The sequence below is a fragment of the Struthio camelus genome, chromosome W (genome assembly GCF_040807025.1).
Source record: "Struthio camelus isolate bStrCam1 chromosome W, bStrCam1.hap1, whole genome shotgun sequence".
In the NCBI taxonomy this organism is placed as follows: domain Eukaryota; kingdom Metazoa; phylum Chordata; class Aves; order Struthioniformes; family Struthionidae; genus Struthio; species Struthio camelus.
The window spans coordinates 15,225,907-15,239,787 of NC_090981.1; the positions used below are offsets into that span (position 1 = coordinate 15,225,907).

At 40.4% G+C, this 13,881-nt stretch overlaps 1 protein-coding gene and 1 pseudogene across 14 annotated transcripts in view; one reads left to right on the forward strand and one right to left on the reverse strand.

Moving 5' to 3' along the window:
* The first annotated feature begins 659 nt into the window (after nt 1–659).
* The window catches only part of LOC104140074 (lens epithelium-derived growth factor-like), a 34,287-nt gene continuing 21,065 nt past the window's right edge, over nt 660–13,881 (forward strand). For 8 of the 14 annotated variants that reach the window (XM_068924595.1, XM_068924602.1, XM_068924603.1 and 5 more), the window contains exons 1-5: nt 731–856; nt 1,211–1,306; nt 1,692–1,754; nt 10,706–10,799; nt 12,762–12,837. In XM_068924595.1, the coding sequence (XP_068780696.1) occupies nt 851–856; nt 1,211–1,306; nt 1,692–1,754; nt 10,706–10,799; nt 12,762–12,837 (335 nt within the window). In that variant the 5' untranslated portion in view covers nt 731–850. The other 6 variants (XM_068924605.1, XM_068924596.1, XM_068924598.1 and 3 more) reach the window with 6 other exon arrangements.
* LOC104145190 (lens epithelium-derived growth factor-like) overlaps nt 8,720–13,881 on the reverse strand; it is a 63,322-nt pseudogene continuing 58,160 nt past the window's right edge.

Sequence of the window (13,881 nt, forward strand, 5' to 3'; positions counted from 1 at the left end):
CCCTGGCTGTCTCTGTCTCTATCTTTGTATCTGGCTGTCTCTGGCTGTCTGTGGGCATCTCTTTCGCTGTTGCTGGCTGTCACTGTCACTGTCTCGGTCTCTGGCTGTCTCTGTCTCTGTCGCTCTCTCTCGCTCTGTCTTTTTGTCTGTCTCTCTGTCTCTGCCTATGTCTGACTGTCTTTGTCTGTCTCTGGCCGTCTCAGTCTCTGGCCGTCTCTGTCTCTTTCTCTGTCTTTCTCTGTCTCTTTCTGTCTCTTGCTGTCTCTGTCTCTTCCTCTCTCTGTCTCTGTGTCTGTCTCTGTTTCAGTCTCTGTCTGTGATTGTCTCTGTCTCTGTTTCTCTCTCTGTCTTTCTGGCTGTCTCTGGCTGTGGCTGTCTCTGTCGCTGGCTGTCTCTGTCTTTCTCTTTTTGTCTGTGGGCATCTCTTTGTCTCTGGCTGTCGCTCTCTCTGGCTGTCACTGTCTCTGTCTTCTCTCTGTCTGTCTTTTTGTCTGTCTCTCCGTCTCTGTCTGTCTCTGTCTGTCCCTGTCCCTGTCCCTGTCCCTGTCTCTCTCTCTGTCTTTTTTTCTCTGTCTCTGTTGCTCTGTCTGTCTGTCTGTCTCTGTCTCTCTCTGTCTTTATTCTAAAGGGTTTTTTTTCTGTTTTGTTGTTTTTAAGGCACAGCATTGTAAACATTCACTTACTAATGATCAGTGTTCTCTAATTCTAGCTCACAAACCATTAAATTCCTTGTTTGTAGTCTATTGCACAAGGTCTCTACACAATGCAATGATCAGGTTTGCTAGTTCTGATCCATGACTCTTATCCATGTACATGTACATAGAGAAGCAGTGGTCCAGATGAATCTTGAATGTTGGTATGAACATTTAGAAGTACTGATATGGAGAAATGTAATCACGTTATCATGAATGCAAAATGGAATAAAATAAGTGCTGGTGTATTTTTTTTGTCATTCCATCAGGGTACGTTGCAATATTTTTGACCTGTTCTGACAACTGTAAATATGAGAGAGAGAAAGAGGTACTCATATGAAAATGAAAATGTTGGATTTTGGGCTCTTGATGTGTATCTAAAGAAGCAGTGTGCATGTATAGACTTAAACTATTTAAACTGAAAGTGCAAAGCAGCTTGATAGTGATGAATTTATTCCCTCTTTCACATCTATTTTTCTATAAATTAAGTAACTCCATGTTGATTTTTCCATTTTCAGTCATCTGCTAAACAGGATAATAACTTACCTGCAGAAGACCAAGAGATGGATCCTACAAAGGGAGATGATACCCCTTTTGAAAAACCCAGTAATGAAGTATGTGGAAGGTTACTTTTTTAACCTAAAGAAGCTCACTTTAATACTATGTACTTTGACTTACAACTGCATCTTCAAATACTTAGAAGCTACAGTTGCTAGCAGCGTGACTGTCTTGGGAATGGTTTAAAATATAAAATTTCATATGTATTTAGCTATGTTTATACTTCTCATTGAAGCTAATGGGAATTAGAGATACTGTCGGAGAGCAAACTTTAATGTAATGATATTTAGTAACAGAAAGTGTCTTGATATATGTGATGAAATTTTTGCCTAAATTGTATATCAGAAACTTCAGTTATGAGATTTCCCTGAGAAATTCCTGATCATTTAAACTATATCTTAGGTTTGCTAAGAATGTCTTTGTTTTTTCTTGTCTTTATAGGATGTGATGAAAACAAATGATAAATGTTTTCCTAAAGTTGCTAGAAGAGGACGAAAGAGAAAGGTAACACTATGCTTAATTATCTTACTTTATTAGAATCTGGATTTGAAGGTATTTTCTTATTGGATAGTCATTGATTCTGTGTTTGAACTTGATGCAAGGTAGGAAGCTCCCATCTTTTCCTAAGTAGTTTAGCGTAAATAAGAAATGTTAAGGAGTAAACTGTTGTTAAACCACTAACAAAATCTCCTTTGAAGGCCCCCAAAATTTCTGTTAACATCTTCATAATACTGAATCCAACACTTGAAATACTGTCCCTTTTCATGAGGCCATGCTTATGTAGTTGCTTCAATTTGGCTGCTTCTGAAAAAAGGGGTGCAGCTGCCTGCACTTCTTGTGCCAGCATTAATGTTCATGTAGCAACACAGCAAGCCAGATCAGGGAGTTGATCCAGCCGAAAACTAGAATAAAGTGGGGTAAAGTCTAATTTTAAGTTGAAGCCATTTCCTGATTCAACTTGCTTGCATTAGTGCTGGCAGCAGAGATAAGTAGGAAGGTATAACCATGGCCTTAGTGTGTTATGCCATGAATCGTTAGCATACTGAATATCATTTGTCTCAGAAAGATAAAGATACGGCATTTGTATATCCTTATGAAAATGACTTGAGTCTTTTAAAAAAAACAGAATTTAAAGAATACCTTATTAAAAGTCCAGCCTCCAACCTGAGACACTGAAGAGCCAAAAGATTGTGTGGGTGTTATTTTTAGCTTCCCAAAGGGACAAAAACCTCGCAGATGACACTCTGAGAGATCTCATTTGTTTTGATTTTTTTTTTTTTCAAGCACTCAAACTTTCTGGTTCTTTGGCATAAAAAAATGGCTTCCAGGCCCAAGATGATTTCCTCTGTCATGCATGTGCAGCTCTATTCAGCTGACAAATGTCTTTGAAAACTTCTCCTGTAAGTTTTTTGCTTGTTTTTAAATCTGGTACCACTTGCATCCATCCATCCCCCTGTCAGTGGCATGAGTTATAACTACAGTTTTGATGCTTTTGGTACTGACAAGGCTACAAGTTTATGTAGTGGGCAAAGATTTAATTTTTTTGTTCTTAAAGTACTAGGCTATCCAGTATTTATGTGAACTGGAATCTACCTTTTTGCCCTCAGTACTGTGTGTTGTTGTCATGTTTTAGGTCAGGACAGATTAAGCGCACGCTTTAATTGCTACACAATAATTGGATCCGTGTGAAGGAGTTTGGACATTTATTGCCTCTGTGAAAGAGTGATTAAGAATGCAAAGAACGCTACAAAGTTACAGAAAAGTGGTTATCTCCACTTCCTCTTTCCTCGCTGACAGGAGCAGCAGTTGTCAGTGGTTGGGAAGAGTAGGGTGCTGAGTGTGTTGGTTCTGGCTGTGCGAGCTTGCTCCTAGGCGCCCCTGGAGGTCCTCCGCAGTCAGGCGTCCCCAAAGGTAGAGTCATGCCCCTCATTCGGGCTGAGGTGGATGAGGTTTATGAGGTGGAGAGCACCTTCCAGATTGTTTGATCTTTGCTGGTTGGTGGACTGCTCCGAGCTGTTACTCGTTGATTGATTGGTACAGCAAGTTGCTGGGCAAGTATTCTTGTATAAGTAAGTTTAGTTCTGCTATTTCTGCCAATTACGCATTCCCCCCCCCCCCATAACACATGCCTAATTGTGCTTTATCTAACAAAAGTTACATCCCTAGCAACTACAGAGCAACATACCAAAGGTCAAACCAAGGGCCTCCAACATTGGCCTAACTACTCAAGTGATGTCAGCTGGGGCATGATAGGTGTGGTTACCAATTATAGCCACAGTAGCACTGGTTTTACATTCTTGCACAGGCGGGAATGAGCATGTTCCATCTTCCCACTCCACTGGCAGATCTACAGACACTACACGAATTAGTAGTTACGAATTGTTTTTCCCTAAAAGATATAAGGGTGCAGATACCTTGAGTTCTGCTACTTGCACAAGAGTTAGTCATAGTCGGGGGTTCTTGTGTACATATCCACTTCTTATGGTCCCATTCCTCACACCCTCAAATATCTACAGGGACAGTTTTGTTTCGTTCACTGTCCATCCATAGCCATGGGGACGTCAAGCTATGTGTCCATAACCGACCAGCCATTATGACTGGTAATGCCACCCCTTGGACATATGTAGTCCACGCAGGTCGGTCTGTCCACCTAATTCTCAGAACTGCCCCGGCATCTTGGGTGTGTAGCTCATCTTAGGAAGATGTAACATACGGGCTACGCTATCCCAATATTTTCCTTTGCAGATTAACCATTCTTGTTCATTACTAGTAAAGTGGCCAGTTGCATACTCTGGCAGGTGGTGTCCAAAGAGGCACTCTGGACACCAGTAGAAATAGTCTTAGACCGTTTTTTTCACTGCCACTGCTGCCCAGATCTTTCTTTCTATTGAGTGCAATTGGAGGTCAGCCGTTTCTAATTGGCTAGCAGCTTTAGCTAGCCCCTCAAAGTGCTGAGAGGCTAGTTGTCCAACCAGTTGCAGCCAGGCTTGGAGGGCTTGGATATCCATGGTGTTTAGGGCAACTCCTCCAAGTCCTGGCATTCCTGATATGTCTCTTTTAGTTCTTCTGTGAATGTCATGTTCAGGGAACATGGCATGTTGAACCCCTATAATAAAAAGGGTACAGGTGGTATTGTGTTGACCTGCATTCCAATCCCACCTGATGTGGGTACTCTTTCTCTTATTGGGTTACCCCAAGTAAAGTTTGCCACTTTCCTATGGTCAAAGATAACGGAAGGTGGTGCTACAGATTGTGGGGCTTACTGTATCCTTTTTGCCAAGATAATATGGAGGTTAAGTTGCTAGTTTGGTTTGTGTTTCTTCCATTAGATAGGGTCTCATTATATTTAAATTCTAATCTTAGATTGTTTTGGGTCCTTTTATAAATGCTCATGAAGTTGGTGGTCCAGTTAAGTCTAGTCATCATACTGGTGAGAAGTCCTTATGTTCACTAATATATCCTACGTACCAGGCTCCATTTTTACTTGCGCCATTCTGGGTGCTGTTCAGAGTTAACTGGGTTGTATTATTATCCAGCATATCCCTGCCCCATGTACAGTAACACATTCCCCTTCAATTTCCCACCATACCACAAATCCTCCAATATTTTTTTTAACGGTTCATTTCATATGTTTCGCTCTCATTCTGCAGTGGCAAAGTAGCTTGCAGCTGGCACTGGGGAGGGGGGGGGTGTCATTGTTTGTGCCACTGTTATGGTCAAAGTCCAGACTGCTGTCCATACCAAAATAGGGTTCATCTTCCTGTATACAGTGAGGTTCACAGGGGGTTAATTACAGACTCTGTGTGTGTGTGTAGATAACTTTCCTGTTTTGTAACATTACCCGTGCTGTATGTCTTGGTCCATGTGCAAACGCTACCCCCCTCTGTGTTTTCCCTTTCCCTAAGGGGATGACCGTCCAAACCTTTGTTCCCATCCAATCACGGCCTGTCATGACGGGCGCCTTGTCTCCATCTGAGAGGAGATCTCCATCCTTCTGACAGGTTGTGAGCCAGAGGTCCTGCTGGACTACTAGGCTTCAAAACTAGCTAAGGCCTCTGATGGGAACCAGAGGTGTGATGAAAACTGTTCAAGGACAGAAGTATGGTGTGAGTACTAACTGGGCTATGTTGTTGCTCTGGTATGCAAACTGCTTGTGCTTAATTAGGAGTACGTAGGGGTATCAAGGCTAAAGTAAGATAATTCTGTCCAAAAAGCATATAATGGAAATGAAATAAAACCAGCATGAACCGTAAGGTCAGAAGGGAGTCTTGAGATGCAAGGCTGCCTTCATCTGGATAACTGCATCTGGATAACTGCCTTCATCTGGATAACTGGTATAAGTAATACCATATTAGGCCGAAATTGCCTAGGTAACAGTGTTGGAAACACTGAATTTGGGTACAGATGTAACAGAAGTGGGACCAATGAGGAAAACGCAATTAGGAGTGGGTTGTTTATTTGGGAGGAGTTTGGGCAGAGAAAAGGAGGAGCAGGGGTGGTGAAAAGGTGGGTTCAGGAAAAGAGGAAAAAAAGGGGGGCGGGCGGGGAATAAGGTATAAAAATCAGGTGGAGAACAAAGAACTGGGAGATCTTGCGATGGTAGGAGCGTGGACGCCTACAGACGGTGGTGAAGCTGACCTGCAGGCCCAAGCCCCCTGGGACGCTGGAGGGAACCCCCTTGGACAAACCGCTGGACTCTCCATCAGATCTGTGTCCGAAAGACTTGGTGTGGGAGGGTGAAGTAAAAAGGGATAAACTTGTATGGAGGGATAGACTTGTACCTTACTATTAAGTGCAGGAGGAAAGCGCTATTAAGTTGCAATTCTATTGCCTTGTGTGTGTGATTTATATGCTTTCTTTATAGTAATATAACTGCGTATCAATAATAATACTAATAATAAGCAATAGAATTGTAACTCAGTATTGCTTGCAGCAATGTAATTGTGCAGCAATATTACTAATAAGTGGTGTGTTTATTAGCCAATTAGAGTATTATTAGTTTTTTTTTTTAAGGTGTGTCACTTAATCAATAAACATTATAACCATCTCGATCAGTTATGTCTCAAGCCTTCAATCTAAAGGGGGAGAGTCGGACTTAGGGCGGTAACACAGGTCTAGCCTGGGCTTGGCCGGGTCAGGACGATGCCCCTCGAGTGTTCACAAGCCAAGTGGCTTCTGCCAAATTAACATCCCAATTTCTCATATCCCTTTTTTCCAGGGCTCGTAGAATAGTTTTCAGGAGTCCGTTATGCTGTTCTACCTGTCTCGATGCCTGGGGATAATAGGGGATATGGTATACCCAGTCAATTCCATGTTCATCTGTCCCTAACTTTATTATTTCATTTTTGAAATGAGAGCCATTGTCAGACTCAGTTCTTTCGGGTGTATCATGTCCCCACAACGTTTGTTTTTCAAGACCTACTATTGTGCTTTTAGCAGTGGCATGGGCCACTGGGTAAGTCTTCAGCCAGCCCGTAGTCATTTCTACCATGGTTAGGACATATTGATGCCCTCTACTAGTCCTGTACAAAGGTCCAATGTAGTCTACTTGCCACGCATCTCCAAATTGGTAGTTTAAATGTCGTCCTTCGTGCTTCAATGTTTTTTTGTTGTTTAGCTTTTTTCACTAATGCACAAATTTCAGTCCTTTGTTATGCGTATAATGGCATCTTTAGACAAGTCCACCCCCTCGGTCTCTTGCCCAGCAATAGGTGATGCTACATCGATGGCCGGTCTCATAGCTTGGACTTCTGCAAACTGACTCGATTGTCCTTCACCTTCATCTGTTTTTATCACCTGTTAGACAGGATTCCAAACGGCAGCTTTCGATCTTCTCCGATTGCCAATAAGTCGACAAGAACCGTCAGTGAACAGCACATATTGTCGCTCTTCTTTGGATAGCTTGTCATATTCCAGGGCTTCTTGAGCGCATGGTGATACCTCAGGTGATGCCCCAAAATCACAATTTTGGGGCCATTCCATCAGCTCTTCTACCAGGCCCAGACATTTCTGTTTCCCCATCTGAGCCCACTGGGTAATCAGGGCTGTCCATTTACTCCAAGTAGCACTCGTCATGTGGCCATCTCTATTTCCCCTTTCCTCGCTGATAGGAGCAGTGGTTTTCAGGGGTCAGGAGGAGTAGGGTGCTGAGCGTGTTGGTTCTGGCTGCGCGAGCTTGGTCCCAGGCATCCCCAAAGGTAGAGTCATGCCCCCGCTTCGGGCCAAGGTGGATGAGGTTTATGAGGTGGAGGGCACCTTCCAGATTGTTTCATCTTTGCTGGTTGGTGGACCCCTCAACTGTTGCTCGTTGATTGGTGTAGTGAGGCGCCGGGCAGATATTCTTGTATAAGCTTAGTTCTGCTACTTCTGCCAATTACATGCGGGTTCCCCCCCTCCCCCATAACACCTGCCTATTTGTGCTTTATCTAACAAAAGTTATATCCCTAACAACTACAGAGCAGCATACTGAAGGTCAAACTGTGGGCCTTTGATATCAATCTAATTATTTGAGTGAGAGTGGGGGCAGGGCTAAGAGAATTTATAAGTGTAGCTCTTTTCTGTCTCCTTCACTTCTTGCATTCAAAAATCTTTACAAGTTTTTTTGTTTGGTTGGTTGGTTGGTTTTGGGGTTTTTTTGGAAAACCTAAATTCTAAATCCCAAAGCTTATGCCAAGGAAAAGCTCTTAACTTCATTGATTCAGACATTCCAAACAGTTATGGCCCCTATGAATGCCTTAATTTATACAACTTGAACATTAAACTGATACAAAGAAGTTGATTCTTAAAGACTTTAATTTTTTACAAATCATTCAAGATTGTTTTCTGACCAATGCGCATCATCAGTAGGTTCAGTGAAAACACCAGATTTCTTCCTAGTATCACATCTATAATACCAAAAGCATACTATGAGAAAGTCACATAGCAGAAATTGGTACAATGAGTTTACAAAAACAAAACTAAACTTTAACATTAACTGCTATAAAAACGATGCTTCGAAATCGTACAAAACAGTGAAAAGCCATCCTGCCACATGTTGAAAAACTACACACGAACAGGTCAATATGACAGGAAGAGGGTAGGTTTTATAGAAATGAAGCAATTAAGCAGTTGAAAAAGTATTTACACTCTTTCCTGCTATTAACTGGAAAAACATACAGTAGTAATAAAAAAAAATACTACAACCGTCTCCTGTTTTCTGAATAGGTTTTTGAAATGTGTATTACTTGTTAATACTGGATGAAATCATCAGCAAAGCATTTAAATACTTTTAAAATGAAGATTAAAGGGGCTGTTATTCCACAAAATTTACCATTAAAATATTATGCTTTTTTTTAAACTTTCAGTCTATAGATTTTAAACTAAAAACTTAATCCTCTCTAATTTGTATTAAAAAAAAGAAAAAAAAAGAAAGAAAAAGGACTCCAATGGCATCATTTGTTTGAAGAAAGATTCCTTTGGATTTTCAAGCTCTCTCTCTTCACCTCATGTTCTAGAAAAATAAAGCAATGTTAATAGCCATATACAGAATTTTAGGCATAAGTCTTATTTAAAAATTCATTGACCTGGAATAAGACTAGAATCTCAGTGTGTTGATGCACAATCAGCAGTAGATGACGTTTGGAAGACTGAAGCAGTTAGTGATGCCAGCTTCTCTGCTGAGATGACCCCCCCCACACACACACACACTTTAAGATAAGCAAACACCGACTGAGTTCAAGTTAACATGTCGAGCTGTGAACTGCAGTTATTCAGGATCTGATTTGTATTCCATTCAGGTGTTCCTCCTCAGTCTATTGCCAAATTTGTGCCAACATCCTCAGCTATTCATCCTCTCAGTTGGCAAAAAAGAAACAAAGCAGCTTATTGAACAATGTTGCAGAAAAGACCTTGGCTTTTCTTTCACATAAGTGTGAGGCATAACGCTGATTTAACATAGGTCACCAACTACAGTTTTTCTTAGTACCCATGAATCATTCAACACATGCCCTGAACTTTAAAAAGATGACTTAAGGAAATAGCCTATATGCCTACCAACACAATTGAAAGTGGTTCTTCAGCACAATCAGTTGGGACAGATTCTTTTCTAGAATGCATAGAATTGTGGAATAATTCACATTGGAAGGGACCTCAGGTCATGTACTTCAACCTCCTGCTCAAAGCAAGGTTAGCTATCAGATCAGATTGTTAAAGTACATATTCAAAAAGGTATGAAAACATCTTATCTCTAGTTAACAGATGGAGTAAAGTTACAGCAATACTTAAAGTACAGAACTGAATGCACAGGTCTGCAACTTGAAAAAGACATTTTCCAACCAATTGCTTAGATGCAGTACTTGGAGCTTAGGAGTGTTCTGTAAGTTCATGTTTACTCTGCTTAACGGGCTCTCCTTTAAACGATTTAACACTGCATATGCAATTGCTTAATTATGAAAAATATTGAATGCAAGCAAGTTACACGTGACAGAAACATAGTTTGTAGGTTGCTTGAGTTTAGAACGTGTGCAGCTTATGTATTTCTCAGCATGAAAGGTGCACCAGTTCAGTGAGAGTGGTAAGCTTATAAATGGACTCTTAATGCAAAAACTGTCAACTGTCAGTGTTTGATTGCTAGTAAATACCAAGCCAGACTAGCTAGTGAGTAGGTTAAGTGATCTGGGAATCAGGTATGTGTGTGGCTCTCTAAGGGTGAGACGACAGGGGCATTTGCTACTGGAAGGACCTGGGGAGTCCCCACCAACTGCCAGAGGGGGTGTGGTGTTTGGGGGTCAACTGAGACCTGGGTGTGTGCGTGCTCACATGTCTCTAGGGGTGAGGCACCCGGGAAGAGCGAGGATCCAGGACCAGCTACTGGACAGATCCACAGTGTATGTTGTGCATGAAGGGGTCTGTACCAGCAACTGGAGTGGGGCTGTGGGCCTTGGGGGCTCGTATGTCCAGGTGCCAGCAACTGGGGAGACCAGGGATCCAGACTGAGAGTCTAAGCCCAGCTGCTGGAGGGATCCACATTGTACATATGTATATACGTGTCCCACTAACGGACCTTCCTCCTAATCAGCCAGAGAGGGGAACAGGATGAGGCTGTTGTTGCTATTTGTGTTTCTGTGACTGCTGAGCGCTTCTGTGTTGATCTGTGAGGCCGACCACGTGTATATGTATGTATGTGTTGCATATGTGTGCTTGTGTGTGTGCCTACTGGGAATACATTCTCAGCCTCGCTACTGGTTGGACCTGAGGGCATGGAGCTGCAGCAGCATCACCTCTATCAGGCTACCAGATTTGGGCTCCGCCTAACAGAAACTATTGGTCTTTTTACGCATCCTCGCTCAACTAAACTGGTTTGTCTTTTTTTAGCAATTTAGAACTATGCGCAATATTTTAGGAAGCAAGTAAGAAATAGCTGCTCTATGGGGAGAGGGTCCATGGCTTTAATTTGTGAATTACTTGCTTTAAATTAGGCTGAAAAACAAACTGAAGCTGAAGAAGCTGCAGCAGCAGCAACTGCAGTCGCTGTGGCTCCAAAAATAAGCCCAAAAAGAGGAAGACCAGCAGGTAACTTTAAACAAAAAGGAATTTTATTTATTTTTCCCCCATACAAAATAACTTAATAGAGATGGTCAGAGGATTTATTGCCCCCAGCCCTCAGGTCCCTAAAGTATCATAAAACATTTCCTAATGCTAAAGACTATTTTGTAAACATTTTCGTGTGTGTATTGCTGGAAAGTTATAGTGATAAAATATCCTACATCTCAACCTGAGATATTTAGCACATAAAGAGCTTTAAATTGTTAATGCTTGTGCTGGGTCATCTGAAATAAGGCTCATCATTGTATCCAGGTGCAAGTATCACCTTTAGGAAAGCCTCCATAGGATTCTGCTAACTTGCACAATATGCAATAAGACCTCTTTATTTCTATGCACTGTGGCTTCACGAAGGTTTGTATTAGTCAAAGATGTATAAAATTGATACTTAAATTGTGTTAGAATATCCATAAAACATGAGTTAAAAAAAAATGTGTGGGGGAGGGAGACCCTCTGTAGGTAGAGCTCAAATGACAATAAAAACAAGTGAAGAGCTGGAGAGATTTAGCTGAAAAGAGGTTTAGAAGAAATCTCTGTAGATTGATAGACAGCTGAGAAGGAAATATAGCTATTAAAAGTGTGTAATTTCAAACATTTTGCTAATAGTTCTGCAGTAGTTGTTTGTGAAAGTAGCACAGTGATTTAATTGGAATTCTTGTGGCAAGTTTGCAAGTATTCTTGAAGGAAATGTTTTGAATTTGTCATTTACTACTAACATGGGGAAGGTTATTGGAGCAATTAAGTATGCTATATGAGTATGTAGTCTAGGAAACAGATAATTTAATACTTTATACTCATTTGTAGCTGCTAGCATTATGAAAATAACTTTTAGAAAGCGCAACCACAATTAACTTCCAAGGCAAGCTAATTAAGACTAGATATGAGGAAATTAAGTATTACCTTAGTACTTCACACACTTTCATTATATTTATGAAATGTACGTTTTTAGTATTTTAATGTGTGTGAGTTTTTTTTACTTATCTTTGAAATTATTTATGTTTATACAACCTATTCGCTGTAAGAGCAGGAAAGGCCCTTTGTAAGAGATGCTTTGGCACCCTATGGGAAATGTGTTACTAGATGATGTACTATACAGCGTTCTCTCACATTAATATGATGCATGCATCTCTTGCTTAGCAGTGCTCCACACTAATACCAGCAGCACTTCAAACACTGGGCTGTTAGCTGTTTTCCTAACAGAACGTTCGCTGGGGATAGCAGATAAGCACGTTCCATAAATTTGAATCTGTAATGGCAGTGTACTAAGTTTTCATTTTACAGAATGTGAAGGGTATAAATGTTGAAAAGGTGGATAAACTATTTAGCTTGCTTTAACACTGGAATATGGTGAAATTGAGAAGATGGAAAGTTGTGCTGTATACCTCTGTGTGGTGGCAGAATTTCTTGGTACTGATTTTCTCTTAGGGAAAGTGATGGAAGCTCCATGAAGCTCCTAAAACTACTACTAATAAATAGGCTGATAGATATATATATAAATATAGATTTTATATATATATATATATATGTATATGTGTATATATATATATATATATATAAAAACAGATTTGCACACTGAATTACTTCCCCCCCACACACACTTATTTGTGATTCTCTAGTTTCAGGCTTATTTTTATTAGCTGCATAACATGAGAAGGGTCATTCTGAATGCACAGGGTAGAAAAGCCACAGGAATAGATGATTTAAGATTTACTATCTTAAACTGCCAAAGTATTGGTTGAGTTTTTAATTTTTCAAAGGGATCTTGATTAAACTTTGATACACAGTTGCAACATTTGAATTTTGAATAATAGAATATTTAACCTACTAACTTTGACTCAAGTGTTGCTTCTATGTGTTGACATGAGAAACAGTACTTTTAGATAAGGAATGGGTGGTGGCTATAGACTAACCTGTTCGTTCTGTATAAACTAGCTACTGAAGTAAAGGTTCCAAAACCAAGAGGGAGACCCAAATTGGTGAAACCACCTTGTCCTTCAGAAACTGACATGTGAGTTGGCTTTTTATACAAAATGTATTTCTTTATTGTAAACCCAAGTGGTTGCATTTGATGAGTTCTTGTGAGTTCCTGCTCACCGTTTTCCTTGTAGTACTCAATATCAGTTATTGTTTGTTTTGGTAGAAGTTATTTACAACCTATGCAATTAATACATAGTAACTCAAGGTAGTAAAGCTCTGGAATAAGACAGAAGATCTAAACCTTTATAATTTTGCAAAACTTTTGCAAAGGCTATTGTATATCTTTCTGTTGGATTATTTCTATATCAGTGCCACTTCCCTGTATTTGTGGAGAAGAAAAGAAGATCATGTGAAACTTAAAATATCAAATCTCTTTTTACAATTGTGTCTCAAAAAATCTGTTGATTCTGCACATTGGGGAAACTCCATCTGTTATTTATCTGCTATATGAATTAGACTTTTATTCTATATATTTCTTGTGCTAAGCCCTTAATTCTAGTAATTGAAGGAAATGTTGAGCATTTGTATAATTTTCTACAGGTTAGCATATGTGCAGTTTCATTAGGTATGTCTTAAATATGTTTCAGAAAATCATTTTAAAATATTAGCATTGTTGAATATTCCCTAGGCCTGCAAACATTTATGCTTATGAAGAACTTCTAAGCCTTAACTTCTTGCAGTGGTTTTGGGTCTATGCACATACATTAGTGTTTGCTTGGTTGGGGCCACTGTGCTATTATATTTATTTTTTACATAGACAACAGACTATAATTTTAAAAAAATTACTAGATGCTACCAGATAAGTAAAAAAAGTGGTTGGATGATTTGGCTCAGGGTATAGTGGTTAATCAGTTGTTCTCTACCTGGAGGCTGGTAATAAGTGGAGTACCACAGGGGTCTATCCTGGGACCTGTCCTGCTTAACATCTTTGTCAATGATCTGGAGGAGGGGATGGAATGCACTCTCTTCAAGTTTGCAGATGACAGCAGATTGGGAGGACCAGTCAGTACACTCGAGGGCAGGGCTGCTATCCAGAGGGATCTAGACAGGCTAAAGGAATGGGCCAACAGGAACC